At 38.5% G+C, this 17,600-nt stretch overlaps 1 protein-coding gene across 2 annotated transcripts; it reads right to left on the reverse strand.

Moving 5' to 3' along the window:
* Positions 1–10,577: 10,577 nt before the first annotated feature.
* Positions 10,578–13,962, reverse strand: LOC112190306. 2 transcript variants are annotated; one of them, XM_024329742.2, is made up of 2 exons: positions 12,505–13,962; positions 10,578–10,716 (listed from the first exon to the last, which is right to left on the reverse strand). In XM_024329742.2, exon 1 carries the CDS (start codon positions 13,891–13,893, stop codon positions 13,078–13,080), a length of 816 nt encoding a protein of 271 aa, XP_024185510.1. In that variant the 5' UTR covers positions 13,894–13,962; the 3' UTR covers positions 10,578–10,716; positions 12,505–13,077. The 2 variants fall into 2 exon arrangements, with proteins under 2 accessions (XP_024185510.1, XP_040371691.1); XM_040515757.1 differs by lacking the exon at positions 10,578–10,716 and having other exon boundaries at positions 12,353–12,722; positions 12,818–13,962.
* Between the last annotated feature and the right edge of the window lie 3,638 nt (positions 13,963–17,600).

Genomic DNA, 17,600 nt, shown 5'->3' on the forward strand with positions numbered 1-17,600 from the left:
TGATCTTCATCATCAACAGTTTCCTGTATTTACATCAAAATCAAACAAGTTGGGAAAGTAAAAAATGGAAAGTAAGAAGTGCCTCAAAGATATAAGAGTCCCTAGTACCAAAAAAAAAAAAAAACAATTGCATAAAATGGGGTAAAAAGACAAACTTGTAGTCAGGGAAAATGTAAAATCAGTGAAAAGGAGCAATTTACTTGCACACAAACTAGAATTTTAATGTGCAATTATAAGATTGAAGCTAAAAAACATTAAATGTCAAATCTCCTCCCCACCCCCTTGTTTTGCTAGGATTTTTGTGGGCAACTCTTTATACGTTTATACTTCCCTAAGGGAGCTAAACCACGATGTGATAAGCTTCCTAAATTTTTAAATTAGTTTATATAGCTCATACCCACGAGAGTGTGAGAGCTGACAGATGGAAAGAAGAAGTTGCGAATGAGCGGTAATGAGCATATTGGTTTTATCACTTTATGTGGTATTTAGGGCTTAGAGTTGATCTAGTAGATCGAGACCCAAATGTTGATGAAAATAGCTAAAATTTTGACCATAAGCATTCCTTCTTATCATGATAACGTCTACCGATCAGTTTTGATAAATTATATTTCCTTCACATAGCTCATGGAAGGTATACTTTTCGATATAACTAACAAACAAGTTAGATTGGATTAGTATATGCATATAAGGATCTTGTGCAATCAATATAGACCGTTGGATGAGATGATTAAAATATTTTATGTTTGTTGTAAAATGATCAACCAATTTCATCATCGTTTTGACTTCGATTCATATTGTCAACCGATGATACATTTATAACACTATTTATTAATTATATTCCTCTAAATTAAGGCAATCCCATTAAGACATAAGAATTTAGGGAAACAGAACGTTGCATGCAATGATTGAGATATTTTATGCTCATTTTCAAAATATTATCCGCTTGCGACTCTGTGTCAACAATGATCTACTCGGTCAACCACAATGTCTTCATTATTACTAATACTAAGACACAATTTGCCAATCCGTCACTAATACTGTCAAAGCACTTTTCATGACCATTTCTCATATGGAGGTGTACCATTACTCATGTACAAGAAGTCAAGAGACTTAATATTTGTCACGCCCCTAATTTTTAAACAAATAAAAATCGATATACAATCCCATAATTATATATGCGTGAACGTTTAGCCATCAATACAAAATACCTAGAAACTTTTTCCCTTTTAACCCAAATACATATTGATGGCTTGAACCCCCCACTATGTCAATATTGACCCGCTCCACAGAGTCATATATTACAATGCTTACGAATTAAATTGTCAACAACAAAATAAAACGTAAATGCTCCTCAGAATTCACCACAAGCGAAAGTCTTAATAACGGTAAAGTCACAAAATGGCTTCCTACCGTAAAGTTGCAATTGGCGCTACCTCAGCATCAACCACGATTTTCCTGACCTGCAAGATTAACCCCTACACCGTTTGTTACGTCCCGAACCTAAATTTATCGGTTTACTAATCATTTGGACGGTAAACGACAATTACTTTCACTTTTTACTCTGTTTCGATACTTTTAGTGGCCTTAAAAGTTGACTTTTTGTTCGGGTCAAAATTTGAGAAAATGTTCTGCATGAAAGTTGTAGAGGACGTTAAACCGAGGGCGTGCATATGTGGTACGTAAAAATTGGAGTTCATATGCGAATTGTTATGGCAAAAAATACTAAAATTACTGTTCATGGTAAGTTTCTATAAATAGCCGAGTTAATGTGGTAAGTTTCCATTTTTTGAAACTTACCGAGCTCTCTCTCTTCTCTCTCCCCGATTATGTCATCCTCTCCGACCTCTTCACCTTCTTCCGGCCATAACTTCTTCATCAGGCGACGGATTTTGATGTATAAGATGTCGTTGGAAAGCTCTCTTCCCTCTCTTCATTTCTATGGCGGTTTGGTGATTGATTCTGGACTGTGGAAGGTGCAGCAACGAGAAGAAGATGATGGTCACTGTAGCAGATCGGGATTTCCATCTATTTCTGGTGATTCTGGCCGTCTCCGGCCACCAAACTGGCGTCGAAGGTTCGGTTTTTGTCAAGGATCATTTCGCCCCTATCCTTGAGCCACGATTTGCAGTGTGGAGGTCGAATCGACGATTTCAAATTCTAGGGTTCTTGGGTTTTTCTGGAAAAATTTCACCGGCCAAATTGGAGCCCTTCAAGGTAAAATTGGAACTTGTTGTAGTTGTGAAATATGTTGGGTCTGTTAAGTAGGTGGTGCTACCAAAATTTGGTGGCCATCAGAGGTGGTGGCCTCTGGCGCGTGGAGGCGTGTAGAGCAGTGTTTTAATTTCAGTTTTTAGCCCATTAAATTGTAGAAATGTTGTAGAGCTTGTATGTGAAGTTTGGTGAATTTTGGAGGAGTTTGGAATTGTTTGTGATTTTCCGAAGTTTGGAGTTTTGAGATTGAATTGTGGGAAATCCGATGGTCGGATTTCCCTCGTTTTCGTTGTGGAATATGTTAATTGAGGAATTGGTGTTGTGGGAGAGATTTGGGTGGAATTTGAGAAGTAATGGAGATAGGGATTTTCAGGTTTCGTTTAGGTTCGTAATTATTTTATCAGATTGCCGTTTACGGAAATATAATTGTGTACAGGACGATGTCGCGAGCTACGGTTAAGTGAAGGAACTTGTTTGTGTGGTCGGCCAATAGTACTGTGAGTGGACCTTTGCTTTTAAATATGGATGCATTCAAATGTTTTTCCCGAATTAATTATTTAATTATTTAATCCATGTTATTATATTTTGCTTTCGGGAAATTATTGTTGATTTGTCTTGATTTGTTTTGGGAAATGAATTAGTGACTTAAATTATTATTTTAATTTATCGAGCATATTAAACGGATTTAAATATTTTTATTACTATGTCAATTAGATTTTCGAATTGAAGTTGTTATGCTCAATTTTGAATTTGTGATTTATGCGAAATTTCGTTGAAGTAATTTTCTGAGGTGATTTCCGGAATTAATTATATTTCTATTCGTTGTTTTGAGATTTTTGGAAAGATTTTCGAAATGGGATTTCGGTGAAGTTATTTCTTATTTATCTATCGACTTTCGGTTTTGGCATTGGGAATGCCTTGATGATAATCTAACTATTCTTTTATCGTGTGGGACACGCTGTTAATTTATGTAACTTTTTACGAGAATTTCCGGGTACGGTTGGGAATCGTACCTGTGTTTTCTTTATTCGCGGGACTTGTAGGGAAGCCTTATAGATTTATTGGATTTGAATGGTTTTTACCCGCCATACCTGGGGGGCCATATTTTATTGCTAGCTAGCCTATTAGTACTCCTCCCTGCTTACTATGTGTTCGTGGGTGAGTAGAGTAGAGCATGGGATGCTCCAGAGTGTGGGACACTCCGACCCGAGCCTGAGAGGCTCCCTTCTTTCGTATGGTGAAACTTCTTCCCCATATCTTATCGTTGCTTGACTAGCGGGGCTAGTCTGATTTTCACAACAGCCAGCGGGGCTGGTCTTATCTTCTTGAGAAACGAGATTTCAGTTTTACAATATATTTTTCGAATGTTGTGACTAGCGAGGCTAGTCGGTTTATCGTTTTGAAATCCTTGGATTTAAAGCTAAATGTGTGTTACCATTTGTGCATGCATCGAGTTTTTAAAGGAATAAATGTGGGAAAGTATGAAATCCTCTCTCTTTTAAATTGTTTATTTTTGTCCACCCACGCTAACGTTTTTTTCGTCTACTTTCCCCTGGGCATTTCGGTTTCTAATGCCCAGTTTGCAGGCGTTATTAGTTGAGGTCGGGCGTACGTGGTTCGAGGCATAGTTGATGAATAGCTTCCGCACTTCTTCATTTGGCTCTGATATATTGTGAGTTAGTGTTTTGGGTAGTCCACTTTACGGGTGACTCGGCCAATTCTCGGTAAAGTTATCTCTAAGATGGGCCCCGCAGGGCCGCCTCAGATTTCAGGGTGAAATCCGGGGCGGGTCCTGTCACCGTTTGAATGGTGCACCGAGTTGCCACACAACAAACCTGATAAGCTTTTACAAGCCCGTATGAGTAAACTCAAAACCACAAAGAAAAACACATTTCTTAAGTCACCTCAACCTAAACACGATATGCACATATCCCACACCTACGGCCATCAATTCCATAACCTTCCATATCGTGCCTACATAAGTCAACTGGTGAATAAAGCCTCATGCTCAGATTCTCAACTAGCATCCCATTACACAAATTCAATCAAACAAGACTTCCTCAAGCAATGTTTGACGCCATTCTAACGCACTACTGTGAATTCCAAATCACACTCATTCCCTCCCCCCTAGGAGCTTTTGCTATCAACATGACATCAATGGTAAAAAAATCAATGAATCACCTTCCTATCCTCACCACAGAGTACAATTCATCACCACTATGGCTCTTAAGATAAAACAAACCATCAATCAATACAATCAAGAAGAAACAAAGCAATCACATTTCAAAACAACCAAAACAATTCATAGTAACCCCTGCATATAATTTAGTTCAGGAGGTCACACTACGTCAAGCAATTCAAATCATAGTAATCAACGTAATCCCATACTCTGACGTCTGTAGGTAGCCCCGACCATCACATTAGTCTTCTCGATTATTGTTAACTTAATAACAATTCAGCTCAGTTATCGAGCAGTCGTCACATTGATCATCGCACAGATTCCACCGGTCATCACATAGATAGCCATCGTCCTATTGATCATCACATAGATTTCAAGGATCATCACATAAATAGCAATTGTCCAGCTGATCATCACACAGATTTCACCGATCATCACACAAATAGCCATTGTCCTACTTATCATCACATAGATTTCAAGGATCATCACATAGATAGCAATTGTCCAGCTGATCATCACACAGATTTCGCCGGTCATCACTCAGATAGTAATCATCACAAAGATTCATCACACTGATTCCAACAATTCATTACACAAATATTCCTACACAAACTTCACATGGCAATTATCACAAAGACTCATCACATTGATTCCAACAATTCATTACACAAATATTCCTACACAAACTTCACATGGCAATCATCACAAAGATTCATCAATGCATATATATATTTCACGTAAATATATATATATATATATACGTAGTCATTCACTCAGGAATACCACTAATACCAACTATAGTCATAGTTAACCTAATAACTCCAAGACAATAGGGTAATCTTGCTCAAAAAAAATATCGATCATGCTCATAACAAATATCGTGAGGTTTACTCACCTCAGAATCCCGCTGCGTCTTCACACGTTAACCAAAGCAAGCACAATTGCCTCAATCCATTCAACAAGTCCAACAAGCACCTGAACACATAGGGTCTTGATTCAGTGCACGAATCACAAAGTGATTAAAGTTCGAAACCCTCGTTTTGAACTAAATCCCCATGAGCAACGCCAATCGAGGCGAAACCTCGTCTGAGGCGAAACCTTGTCAAAACCACAAGTCGATCGGACGCTCGGATCCTCACGGATCGAATAATCAACTGATATGAAACCGTAAAAATCAGAACAAATCCATACAAACTCCAAAATTTACATATTATATATCGAAACGCTCGTATCGACGAGTAGAAGATATATAATACCAGAAACAGTTCCTAATATGGCCAGAACGCTGCCACAGGCGGTGGCGCACCGCCGCCGGCCAAAAGTCAATATTTCACAATACTTCCAACACCAAAGATGTTCATCTAAGCATGCTTGTGAATTTTCATAACTATCTCGAAGTCAGAAAACAAGCATAAAGGGTCGAAAACTACATCACAAGCTTTGAATTTTAGCTCAATCTGAGTTGAACTGATTTCCATGTAAATCAATCAAACAAACACCATAGATCGATCCAGAAGGCTCCCACGAACCCAAAGAAGGAAGCTTGGAGCCATGCCGTCGCCGGAACTGTGTTTTCCGATCGGGTCCTATTACACCAGACTTCGCCACCTTCTAGTGCCGCGTCCACCTCAAATCGCCGCTAGAGGACACCACAGGGAGGAGCGGACGACAACAACAAACCTATCTGGAAGGTTTCACAGGAAAGAGGTCGCCGGAGTTGGCCAGAAAAGCCGGGTCGGATAGTCCGGATTCAGGTCTGGTCAACCGGGTTTCATCTATACTGAAGGTATCAGTCGAGAGAGAAGAGAGAGGAAGAGAGTTTCCGGAAAAGGAAACTTGGAATTATGAAATAATTTCCGGAAGTCCTCTATTTATACTAAAATGAAAACTTTTTCCGAAAGCCATAACTTCTTCATACGAGCTCTAATTTTCTCGTTCCACATGTCCACGAACTCGTATCGACACGCTCTACAAATTTTGTGAAGGAAGGTTTTGGAGAATCCCAACGATTAAAAAATCAACCTTTGCAACTCCCCTAAAATCATATTCTTCGAATAATTATTCGCCCGAAACACTTTTGCTCCATCCACGAGCCACAAAACCGTCCAATAATCACAATTTAGATTCCGGAAAATCCTCGGAAATAAATACGAATTTCCGGGGCATCACAATATTTGCAGTTAGTTTTTCTAAACACTTAAATGTTAAATTTATAATTAAAATTTAATCGATTCAAAGTCTACTAGAAAATTCAATTTTAATTTTTAGATTTTTTTCCTTCTAATTCCAGGCAATAATCTTTTTATTGGCCTCCAATAATATTATTATTACGTTCCAATATTAATTTTTTTGCCCCCCAATGATCTTATTATTATCCCCCAATAATTGTTTTTTCGCCCCCCAATAATCTTATTATTGCCCAACCAAATTATAAAAACAATCACTACTAGCAACATCCCATATTGAAATCGGCCAATTTTTTGGAGAAACAAATCACCGCAACAACATGGACGACGTTGGAGGCCTCCTACGCAACCAGAAAGAGGGGGGAAAAACAAAAACAAAAACAAAAACAAAAACAAAAACAAAAACAAAAACAAAAACAAAAAAAGAAGAAAGAAAGAAAGAAGAAGAGAAGTGGGTTGATGACGAAGCCCGACTGACGCAATAGGGGGATGATTTGCTATATTGATCACCAACCCGCCTCTACAACTCAGCTGCGAAGTTCCCGATGGAATCCAACCCTAGAACAGCTACAGGTCCTAGAAGCCCATGCTTGTGGTAACACACCACCGCGTAGGGGATTTGGGCATGCTGCTTCTTGATCAATATGCCCTTCTGGATATGGTGCGGGGACGTCGAAATCTCCATCCCCGACTGCCTCATACGTCAATCGCCGTCAATTCCTCATTCGACATCTTCGAGGCTGGCGGAGGTTGGTGAACTATGCATCTTTGAGGTTGACGGTTGTCACTGAGTCGACTCGGCCGAGAAGGAAGAGAGAGAGTCTGAGACAAATTGAGAGAAAGAGAGAGAGAAATCGGTGAGGGGGGAGGAGAGAGAGAATAGATCGAAGAGGGAAGGGGAGAGAGAGAGAGAGAGAGATATATATATATATATATATATATATATGAGTGTAATTTATTAATTAAAATGAGGGCAATACTGTCAATAGATGTTAGAATGGGTAAATGGGAGTAAAAAATTCTTAGTGGAGTAAGTGAGCAATTTTTAGGCTAAAATTGTGTAAATGGTCATCATCCCTATAAGATAAGGGTTCATGCATTATGGTGATTTTTGATATTCAATCAATAGGCTCAATAAGCATGAATATAAAATTAGATTTTGGAAAGGGAAAATCGTTCGTACAGTACCTGACCTTTGCTCCATTCTAAACTTCAGTACCTCATGTTTAGAAAATATTAGAACTGTACATGACGTTATAACTCCGACCGAAGATTGGTACCTGGAGCCGTTAGCTCTGTTACAAAAATTGACAGCTGCCATATTTTGATCATTAAATGACCAATTTACCCTTTTTTTTCTTCCCTTTTTTCTCATATAATAAAATAAAGCAAAAAAAATTTTGTTTTACGAAAATGCCAAAATGAAAGGGTGAGGACTGAGGAGGGCCGTAGGTAGGAAGGGGTCAGGCGGTGACAGCGGGAAAGCTCAAGTTGTGATCTGCCCCCAGCAATTTCAAGGCGGCGGCGCAGCACAACAGCACTACAACAAAGTCGGTGAGCAATCATCCATCAGCTACAACCACCATCACCATTACCACAACAACACTCCAACAGAGTCGCTCAAGAGGCGAGAGTGGCTGGCTTCGTTAGAAGGTAGCGGAGGAATTGGAAAGTCATCATCCATCAACCACCATCACCACCACCACAGCTAAAACCACAACCACACGACCCCGTCCCCGAACTTTTTGATTCAAACAACACCCGTAGCAAATTTCAACCCAAAACACGACCAAAGTGGTTAAAGGAAAACAACTTGAGAAGATTTCCATCTTGATCACTTTGATTTCCCGAAACCTAGACAAAGCCAAGTCCTTGAGCAAGTCATTGGGTTTACTTCTTGACCAGGTTTAGAGTTGGGTCCGACTCTGATTCAACGCAGAGCAAGAAGAAAGTGGAGCTACTAGCTAGAGAAGATAATGGAGGAGAATGAGAGGATGGTGGGTTTGGTGATTAAACTGGTTCACCGAAAAAACACACCCGACTACTAGGGTCACTGTTGCAAAGGGTAAAGCAGCTGGAAAGGGTTCTCATCAATGAGAGATTTAGGAGAAGAGGAGACATGCTGTAGAATACAGAGAAGGGTTCTTCTAGATTCTGAAAAATTGTTTTTGGGTTTGGTGGGTTTGACCCAAAGACCCCAAAATCTCCATCAGCTCCGTCCAGCTCCCCTCCTTCTCCATCCTTAACTCCACCATCAACTTCACCTTCTCCCAATACATTGTCGTCCGCAACCCTAACAGCTAGCCGCCTTCCGCCACTACCACAGCACCAAATTGGCTTCATGTTCATCCTTCCTAGCAAAATCGAGCCCGATCAGACCCAGTACATAGCTGCCACTTTCGCCGTCAACTCCTTCCCCGTTTCGGATCCCAATCTTTCCGAGCGGTCCATGGCCTGATGGTCTCTCCCGAGTTCGGCGACGATCTGAGCGGATTTAACTGCTGCGGAGGAAGCGGGTCCTCGATGGAGATAGAGTCGAGGCTGCAGACGAGAGAGAGAGAGAGAGACAGAGAATAGAAAGAAAAAAACGAACAGTAGGGAAGAGAGAAAAAAAAATGAATTAGATAAAACAAAAATGGATTAAAATATGAAATGACGAAAATATCCTTTAACTCTTAGTTTTTGTAACGGAGCTAACGGCTCTAGGTACCAATCTTCGGTCAAGGTTAGAACGTCAGGTACCGTTCTGATATTTTCTAAACGTGAGGTACTGAAGTTTAGAATGGGGCAAAGGTCAGGTACTGTACGGACGATTTTCCCTTTTGGAAAACATTACTTGATGAAGAACGGATGAATCTTCAACTTATTTGTGCATAACTGAGAATGTTGTCTTCTCAGCCAATCTAAGAGCCCGTTTCTGATTCAGATCCTAAATCAGATTCAACGATGATCCTCCTTTGGTTTATCAGCAATTTCAGAGCTTTTTGTGCTGATAACGTGTTGTGAAACAATAGTGAAAGAATTTGAGAGAGAGAGAGAGAGAGTTTAGAAGTAGAGAATAGAATATGTGTATTCATCTCACTATGAGGAGGTTTATATAGGAGCACATGGTGTACACAAAAAGGTAACGTTTAATAGCAACGTTTTTTACTCCTACTGACAATTCTATCAATCACCAATCTATAGGGATAGGCACCTATTACTCAACATCTATTTACATGATTTATCCATAATTCTTTACAACATATTATTAATTTTTTTTTATCTGGGTTTACTAACTCTGACGAAGAACTGCTTTAATTTATACGAGCCCTTTAAGCACATGTCAATTGGCTTAGAAAGATTACATTAGACAGTCTTAGGTCTCATGCTCTGTCTAAGAGTCTCAAGAGCGACTGGTGGTCTTTCATAAGCATAACAAGTCACTCTCAGTCTAGCTGTGATTTAGAAATGAGACTACTGCCAAACCAAATAAAGTGACATTACAAATACGCAAGCAGTTAGCACTGTTCAGCATCTACAGGAAGACTTTGAGCAATGAGCACAGAAACATTACTGCACTAGACATGCATATACGTGAGCAGCACAGTCAAGCAAGTATACTACTCCCTGCATAAGTGAAAATTTGAACACAGAAGTGATCTAACTGCAAAGTAGTTCATCTTCACTCATTAATAGTACTACCAATATATTAAATAGCATCCAACTGACCCCCGTTCATTAGTTATTATCCCTCCGGATGGTCACTCCTAACGAAACGGTATAAGATAAATTAACCAGTTCAGCCTCCTAATAAAATCCAACACACAACATATCTTACAGAAACATTGGTAATATAACTTGGCCTAAGAGATAAAACCCTGCCAGTCGGCCGGCCACCAAAACAACTTGGGAAATCCCAGACAAGATCTTCATACTTCCTGATCGTCATCCTCAACAGAAGTTCCTTTGATGCTATTTTCCTGTTATGTAGAACAAGATAAATCACAATCCACATTATACCGATCATAATCAGATGAGTACAGAATGAATAGTCCATCAACTTTCACAAAATGGGCCTAGTAAACATGAATTCATCCATCTTCAGGACTGCTTCTAGCAAAATTCTAACATTTTCCTTGCAAATTACATGGAGGTTTCCTGTAGTTAAAGCCAATTTGTCCATCAGTCGCAATTTCAATCTTGTCAATCGTATCCATCTGATGTAGTCAATTAGCAAAAGCAATCAAGGCAAAGTGAAGACCACATTTTGGGTTACTTCAATCATTTAAGCAGGCGACGACTATGATAAATTTCGAGGCCTTTACACAAACTGAAGAAGCCGTACAACTATTAACTAACTATGGTTACCAGATTGACAAAATTAAAGCTACGGAAACCAAAGTGAAAATCGACACAAGCTATAGGTGCTAAGATTGTAATTTAGCACTTTTTGTGACAGCAGATGAGAAAACATAAAGATTAACATGAAAAGCCCATGAAGAAGATGAAGTAGTCCAACAGCTATTGTTTAGTTACAAACTGTAACAAAAAAAAAAAAAAGATAAATCTTTGCATCTCACAAGGTTCAGCAGCAAATGATAGAAAGAAAAAATATGCCAAATATTTTCCCTTCTATAAACAAGCTTTTGAGATACCACTCCCCAACCAACAACCTTAGCCTATTATGAGAAAGGCCAAGTTTAGTAGCATCCGTTTAAGCTTAAGATGTTGGACAATCTCCTTTACTAATCAAATGCAAATCTCATTTACAATGAGATTCGTTATTCAGTCAAAAGACTAAACTCGCTAAGACCAAAAACTGCCTAACATATGCATGCATACAAATATAAACATTGCCATCCTCAAACCGCCAAAGTCGGTTGAACTGAGCAAGTCGATCTAATTTGCAACTTCCAGTAGATGTTGACACACCGAGAAAGCAATGTCATAGATCCACTCGGTAATGTTTATATTGAAGACCCACAATGTTTATAGACCCTATTCAACCAAGCCAATGATTTCAATTTTAGCTTTCAATTGCTTTCCTTCATTTTCTATATAGTTAATTTACTTTTACTTAAGGCCATCTCACTGACAAGCAAGAATTGAGGCAAAGAAATCTGGAATCTAAACTTATAACTGATATACATGAGAACACCACTGCACACAAACATTAAGAAATCAGGAAAGAAATGAGTGAAACAAATAAATTTTTAGCAGTAAATATCAAACTATATATATATATATATATATATATAACCATGCTCAGGTGCGGATATCCGCACCTAAGCAAAAAGGTACGGATTTCCATATTTGACCCACTTTTCGATCATATTTTCACATCTTAACCGTTCAGTTTTTAGGTCCTAATGTATAGATCATTTCTACAAATTTTCAGCCAAATTGATGATCGTTAAGACATTCAAAACTGCAATTTACGCGAACGAATGGAATCTGTCGAACCGGAACCGTTCGTGTTTATAATGGTACATCGCAGTTTTGAATGCTTTAACGATCATCAATTTGGCTGAAAATTTGTGGAGATGATCTATACATTAGGACCTAAAAACTGAACGGTTAAGATGTGAAAATATGATCAAAAAGTGGGTAAAAACTGGAAATCCGTACCTATGAAAAACTGCGGACGTCCGCAGTGGAGAAGCTCTGTATGTATGTATGTATGTGTGTATGTGTGTGTGTGTGTGTGTGTGTGTGTCTATAATAATTATATATGTTGCTCGAGATAGATGGTCAGAATGAGAAGAATCACATCCTTGAGTTGTGTACTACAATCTCCTAGTCAGGGAACAAAATTCTTTGTATTGGCCAACCTGTTAGACTATTTATTTATATTATGCAGATAAATGATGAGCATGGAAGTAAAGCTGAATGCAAATAAATATTAGGAAATTAGAGAAAATCTAGTAATTGATAAACAAAACTTACAGATGGTTAGATCAGAAATGCACCAGTTAGGCATGATGTGTTGGTCCATGTATAATCTGGTTTACGCAGCTGCCTGATAAAGTATCGACGGCGGTGGGTCCCGCGAAATCAGGTCTGGATCTCCAAGGTGGATTTGGAGTCGACAATAGTATTACTAATAACGTCATATTCAAATGTTATGAGAAGAAGACTCCCCATGTTTCCACATTGAACCTTCCCTGTTGATGGGAAGAAGAATTTGTGCAAAACAAGGCATACTTTTTTAGCTCCGAGATGGACAAATTGAAAATCGATAGAGAAGGTGTCATCATACTCATCCTCTCGAAATTCATAACACAATTCTGGCAGCTGAAGAGGTTTGTTGATAGGATGGAAAGAATCACAGTTGTTTGGCATGAAAAAAGGTGGATACAAGGAGAGGTGCATTGTCTGGAATGATAGTGAAACATTATGTTGAAAGCACCAAGATTGGGATGATGGTGGCGGACGAAGAAATGCCCATGGTCAAGAAAGGGAAGGCTGTTTCCTAGACAAGAAGGTGACTCTATCCATCCATTTTCAGGCTTGGTGTCATCAAAGCAAAACACTCCAGGCTGCTGCCACACCCAACCTAAGATTTTGTTGCTCCCCTCCAAAAAAAGACGCAGTGAAGTCCTCCGACTCTTGGCCGCGGATAAAGGGAGGCGCTTCCAGAGACCGCCACTTGAGGTCGTTTTCGGGGTCCAATACCTGAAAAGGCTGAGAGGGAGGAGTCGTGCTAAAGGGGTCGTTCTCGATGCAATAGAGTTTGCGGTTCAGCTCCCCCAACAGCACGGCTTGTTTACCAGTTGAGAAGCTCTTGATTTTGGTTTTCGTTGGGGAGGAAACCTGGAATTTCCCCTGGGCCGTGTCAAACCAATAAATATCTCTACGGGCAATAGCAGGACCCATAATGTCTGGCGGGGGCCTTCTACGGCCACCGGCGACAAGAATTTGGGAGCCGAAGCGACTGCAATTGGAATACCATAAATTAACCTTGGACCTCTTATAAGCTGCTTCGCGCAACTCCCCGGCAATATCATCATCAGCATCATCATTACTATTAACCTGGCTCAATTTGATGGGGCGAATAACTTGATTCAGGTATTCAACAGCACCGCATTGACTCCACTCAAAGAAACACAAGTATACAGTCTTCTCCTTATTCAATTCCAATTCCATTTCCGATTCCGATTTCATACCCTTCTTCTCCCATTTATCTGCTGCCCTTGCTAAACTACTGGATCTTCTCATAAACTGTGAAAGGCTGCTGCTGCTAATTTTCTTGATCATCATCAATTTCTGCTTCGGATCCTTCCTTGCACTCGCTAATTGTAACCCTAATCTTGCTGCGACTGTCCTCAGTCCCATAGCTGCAAACGCCTAATTTTTAGGGTTTTTTCTTTTTTTGTTCTTTCTCAACACCAAGGCTTTTCCATCTTTTAAATAAGGGTTTTTGTCGATTTACTCAATTTCTAGATATTTTTTTCTCACTTACTCCATTAAATTTTTTTAATTCTCTCTTACCCAAAACACTCTAGGTCTTCCCTAATACCCAATTAAGATTTTTTTTTTTAATACCATTTTACCCTCACCTTTGTTACTTAGAGAGAGAGAGAGAGAGAGAAAATGGAAGAAAGAGAAACCATATGAGACTTCGTCAGAGCACGGTCACCGGCGCTAGGAATCCGGTCAACTGTCTCCAGAATCTTGCCAATTTTTACAGGAATCTGGTCACCGATCTCCGGAATCCGGTCAATGGTCTCTGGAATCCTGCCAACTTTTGCCGGAATCCGGTCATCGGTAGTGGGAATCCCGTCCCCGGCAACGGCGCCAAAAACTTGTTGTGAAATTTTAATTAAAACTCGCAAGCGCACGAATCGTCGTTAGTATAGTGTGCAAGTACGAGGTCGTTCCAACTGAGGATTGATAATCAATTTAAATCCTAACCTAATTAATCCAAACACAAAAACACATAAGCAATCAAACTAAAGAAGATATGGTTTTGGATTTTTGAATAAAGAAATAATATGAAAATTAAAGAAAGAAAGAAAGAAACAAATAATGATAAAACTTAGGGTTTCATAATCAACCACTAACAATCCTATTCATGTTTCACTGCAATTAACAGATTCTTTTGTTTCTCTAGATGATAATTCCCGTATCTAAGTCCTTCTCATGTACTCTAGACCATATTTTTCCTTAAGTGTATGATGCTCTCCCTCTCGGGTAAAGATCTTATATCCTAACTATGTAGTTTATCATTCTCAGGTATAAATTTAACATGCAAGACTCATTACGCTTTAGAAAACAAGGGAATCAAGCAAACCATTAGTCTTTCTCAAGTAAAAATGTAATTTACCACACTTAATCACAAGAAGCTAATCAAATTATATTGCATCTCTGCTTCAAATTTGTTTTCCAATTACTATATGCAAAGCCCTAAGGTGATCAATCAAAGAACTTATACATAAAGCATCAATTCAAATAGTGATTAAGCATTCATCATAAAGAAACTATAAATCCATCAATAAAACATCAAAGTACATAAACAATCATGATAGGGCATCATCCTAGCCCTAGAAAAAGGTTTAACAAAAGATAACTAAATAAAACATAGGAAAAAGAACATAAAAAGAATGGAAGGGAAAAATAAAGGGAAGATGGATGAGTCGTCTCCGCTCCTTAGGCATCTACATTGTGCTCCCGAGACTCCCTCCTCATGTAAATTCGTGCTCCCTAATATAGGGAAGATTTCTGCTTATCTTTGGCTTCAAGTTTCCTTGTAAGACTTGGATTTGGATTCCTTTCTTCATTTGGAATGGGAAAACCTTGAAATATCTCTTGTAGAAGTAGGAATACATGTATTCTTGAATCCTCATCTGAATTAACTTCCTTGAACCATTAGGATTGACGATCTTGTGCTGCGAAACTTGAGTTCTCCACGAATGGTTGTAAATTCCCGAGCAGATTTCCTGTCCGACCTATCTTCACTCAAATAATCATAACTTTCTCCAAAAGTATCGAAATCGAGATCCGTAAAATTCTACAGAAAGTAGACATCCGTAGCTTTCCATTGATATAAGGCTCATTGTCTGATTCGATCTGGGTAACTCCCAGTAATTCGGTGAAGTTGGGTGTTCTGCACAGGCAGATTCCCAGTCTCAGGTTGCACATTGTCTTTCAATCCAACTTAGCTCATTTTGGCTTCTTTTCTTCTCTTTATGAGGCAAACCTACAAAAACACTATAACAACATAAATGACTCGAAATAAGGAGGACTAAGCATAAATACTAAGATTAAGAGGTAAAGAAATATAGAAAAATATGAGCACATCACATCGGTAGTGGGAATCCCGTCATCGGCTGCCGAAATTTTCTGAAAATCTCACCAGAAAAGTTTATTGCCCCCCAAATAGACAACTATCAGACATCTATTGCCCCCAAATAGAGAGGCAATAGACGTCTATTGACCCAATAGTCTATTGCCCCCCAATAGACAACTATCAGCCATATATTGTCCCATAATAGACGTCTATTGCCCCCAATAGAGGGGCAATAAACCTCTAATGACCCCCAATAAAAGTCTATTACCCCCCCCCCAATAGAACTTTCGATTGTCGAAATGGGAACTAATCTTGCTTAAATTAGATAAATAAAACTTTGATTAAAGAAAAAAAAACGAAGAGGTTATATCAATTCAAAACGTCTATTGCCCCCCAATAGACGTCTATTGCCCCCCAATAGACATTTCAAAAATGAAGAAATTTAATCAATTCAAAATATTTATTGCCTCCTAATAGACATCTATTGGAATAATAGAAGTCAATTGCCTCCTAATAAAATCTTCTTCTTTTTTATACTTTTTTCTCTCTTTCTAGGCTTCTGCCCTATCTTGTAGCCAAAAAAAAAAATTGGCAATCACCACTTGCAGCTTCACGTGCTAATGTAATTGAAGGTCAATGATAGTGACTTCCCCACTTTTAGCTTCAAGTGCTAGTGCAATTTTTTTGACTTGATCAAAAGTTTTGGCATATTCATCATTTTCTTGACCAATTCTTGGTACTTCCAGTGCATTGCATCTAGTGCAACGGTATCCAATTCCAGCAATGTGTAATTTTCTCTTACTCTCGTTTTCTGTCTCTGTCTCAACCTTTTAAATGGAATAAATTTTATTTATTTTGGTACTTTGAGTTAAACACCCTTTTAATAATGCGAAACATCTAATTCCAAGTCAAACTTTATGAAAGTCTCGACTTAATTAATAGTCATTTGAACCTGGGAGATTATAAGTAAATTAAAGTCTTTAAATATTTAAAAGAACTTTTACTATTCTTTCTGTTTCTGGATGAATAGGAGTTGTACATTGGTGATTGGTCGGTAGGAGATTTCAGTGAGTTGCATCTGTCAACTTTATACATCACCTGCGGAGAAAAACATCTTTCGACCAAAATTGTTTTGCATAAGGATATTACTTTAAAGAATTATTGTCCTATATTAGAGTTACGGAGTTCCAACTACACTAGAAAAAGCACCCACGCTAGCTACATTAGAAATTGGCATTAACCAACTGAATATAATAAACAACAACCAAAGAAGACATCAGAAAAATGTATATTAAGGGACACGATATAGTACATTCTATTTCAATTCTGGTATATAATTTTGTTAGTCTTTATCTTCTTTTCCTTTTCATGTTCCTTTTTCTTTTTCTTTTTATTTTGATATTAATGTATTTGTAGTAGTTTTAATTTCCTCATGTACAACAGCAATCCTACTTCTGCAGTCCCAAGAATATATCTATATCAAAGAAACACATCTATGTTTTAGCATGTATGCCATACTTTGATTGCAATACTGATTGTGTTCATATCTTTCCTTCAATTCATACATATCTCCCTACCAGAATAGATCAATCACTTGTCTTTCGACAATGATAGTTTTTGTGTTCCTTTTTCATGCAAAACAATTGAACATGATCAGTTTTTCTATCATTTTTCTGATATTAATGGAATATATATATATATATATATATATATATATAGGGCCCTTCTAGTGAGGGATCCATTTTTTTGGTCT

Source organism: Rosa chinensis, chromosome 2 (assembly GCF_002994745.2).
Source record: "Rosa chinensis cultivar Old Blush chromosome 2, RchiOBHm-V2, whole genome shotgun sequence".
In the NCBI taxonomy this organism is placed as follows: domain Eukaryota; kingdom Viridiplantae; phylum Streptophyta; class Magnoliopsida; order Rosales; family Rosaceae; genus Rosa; species Rosa chinensis.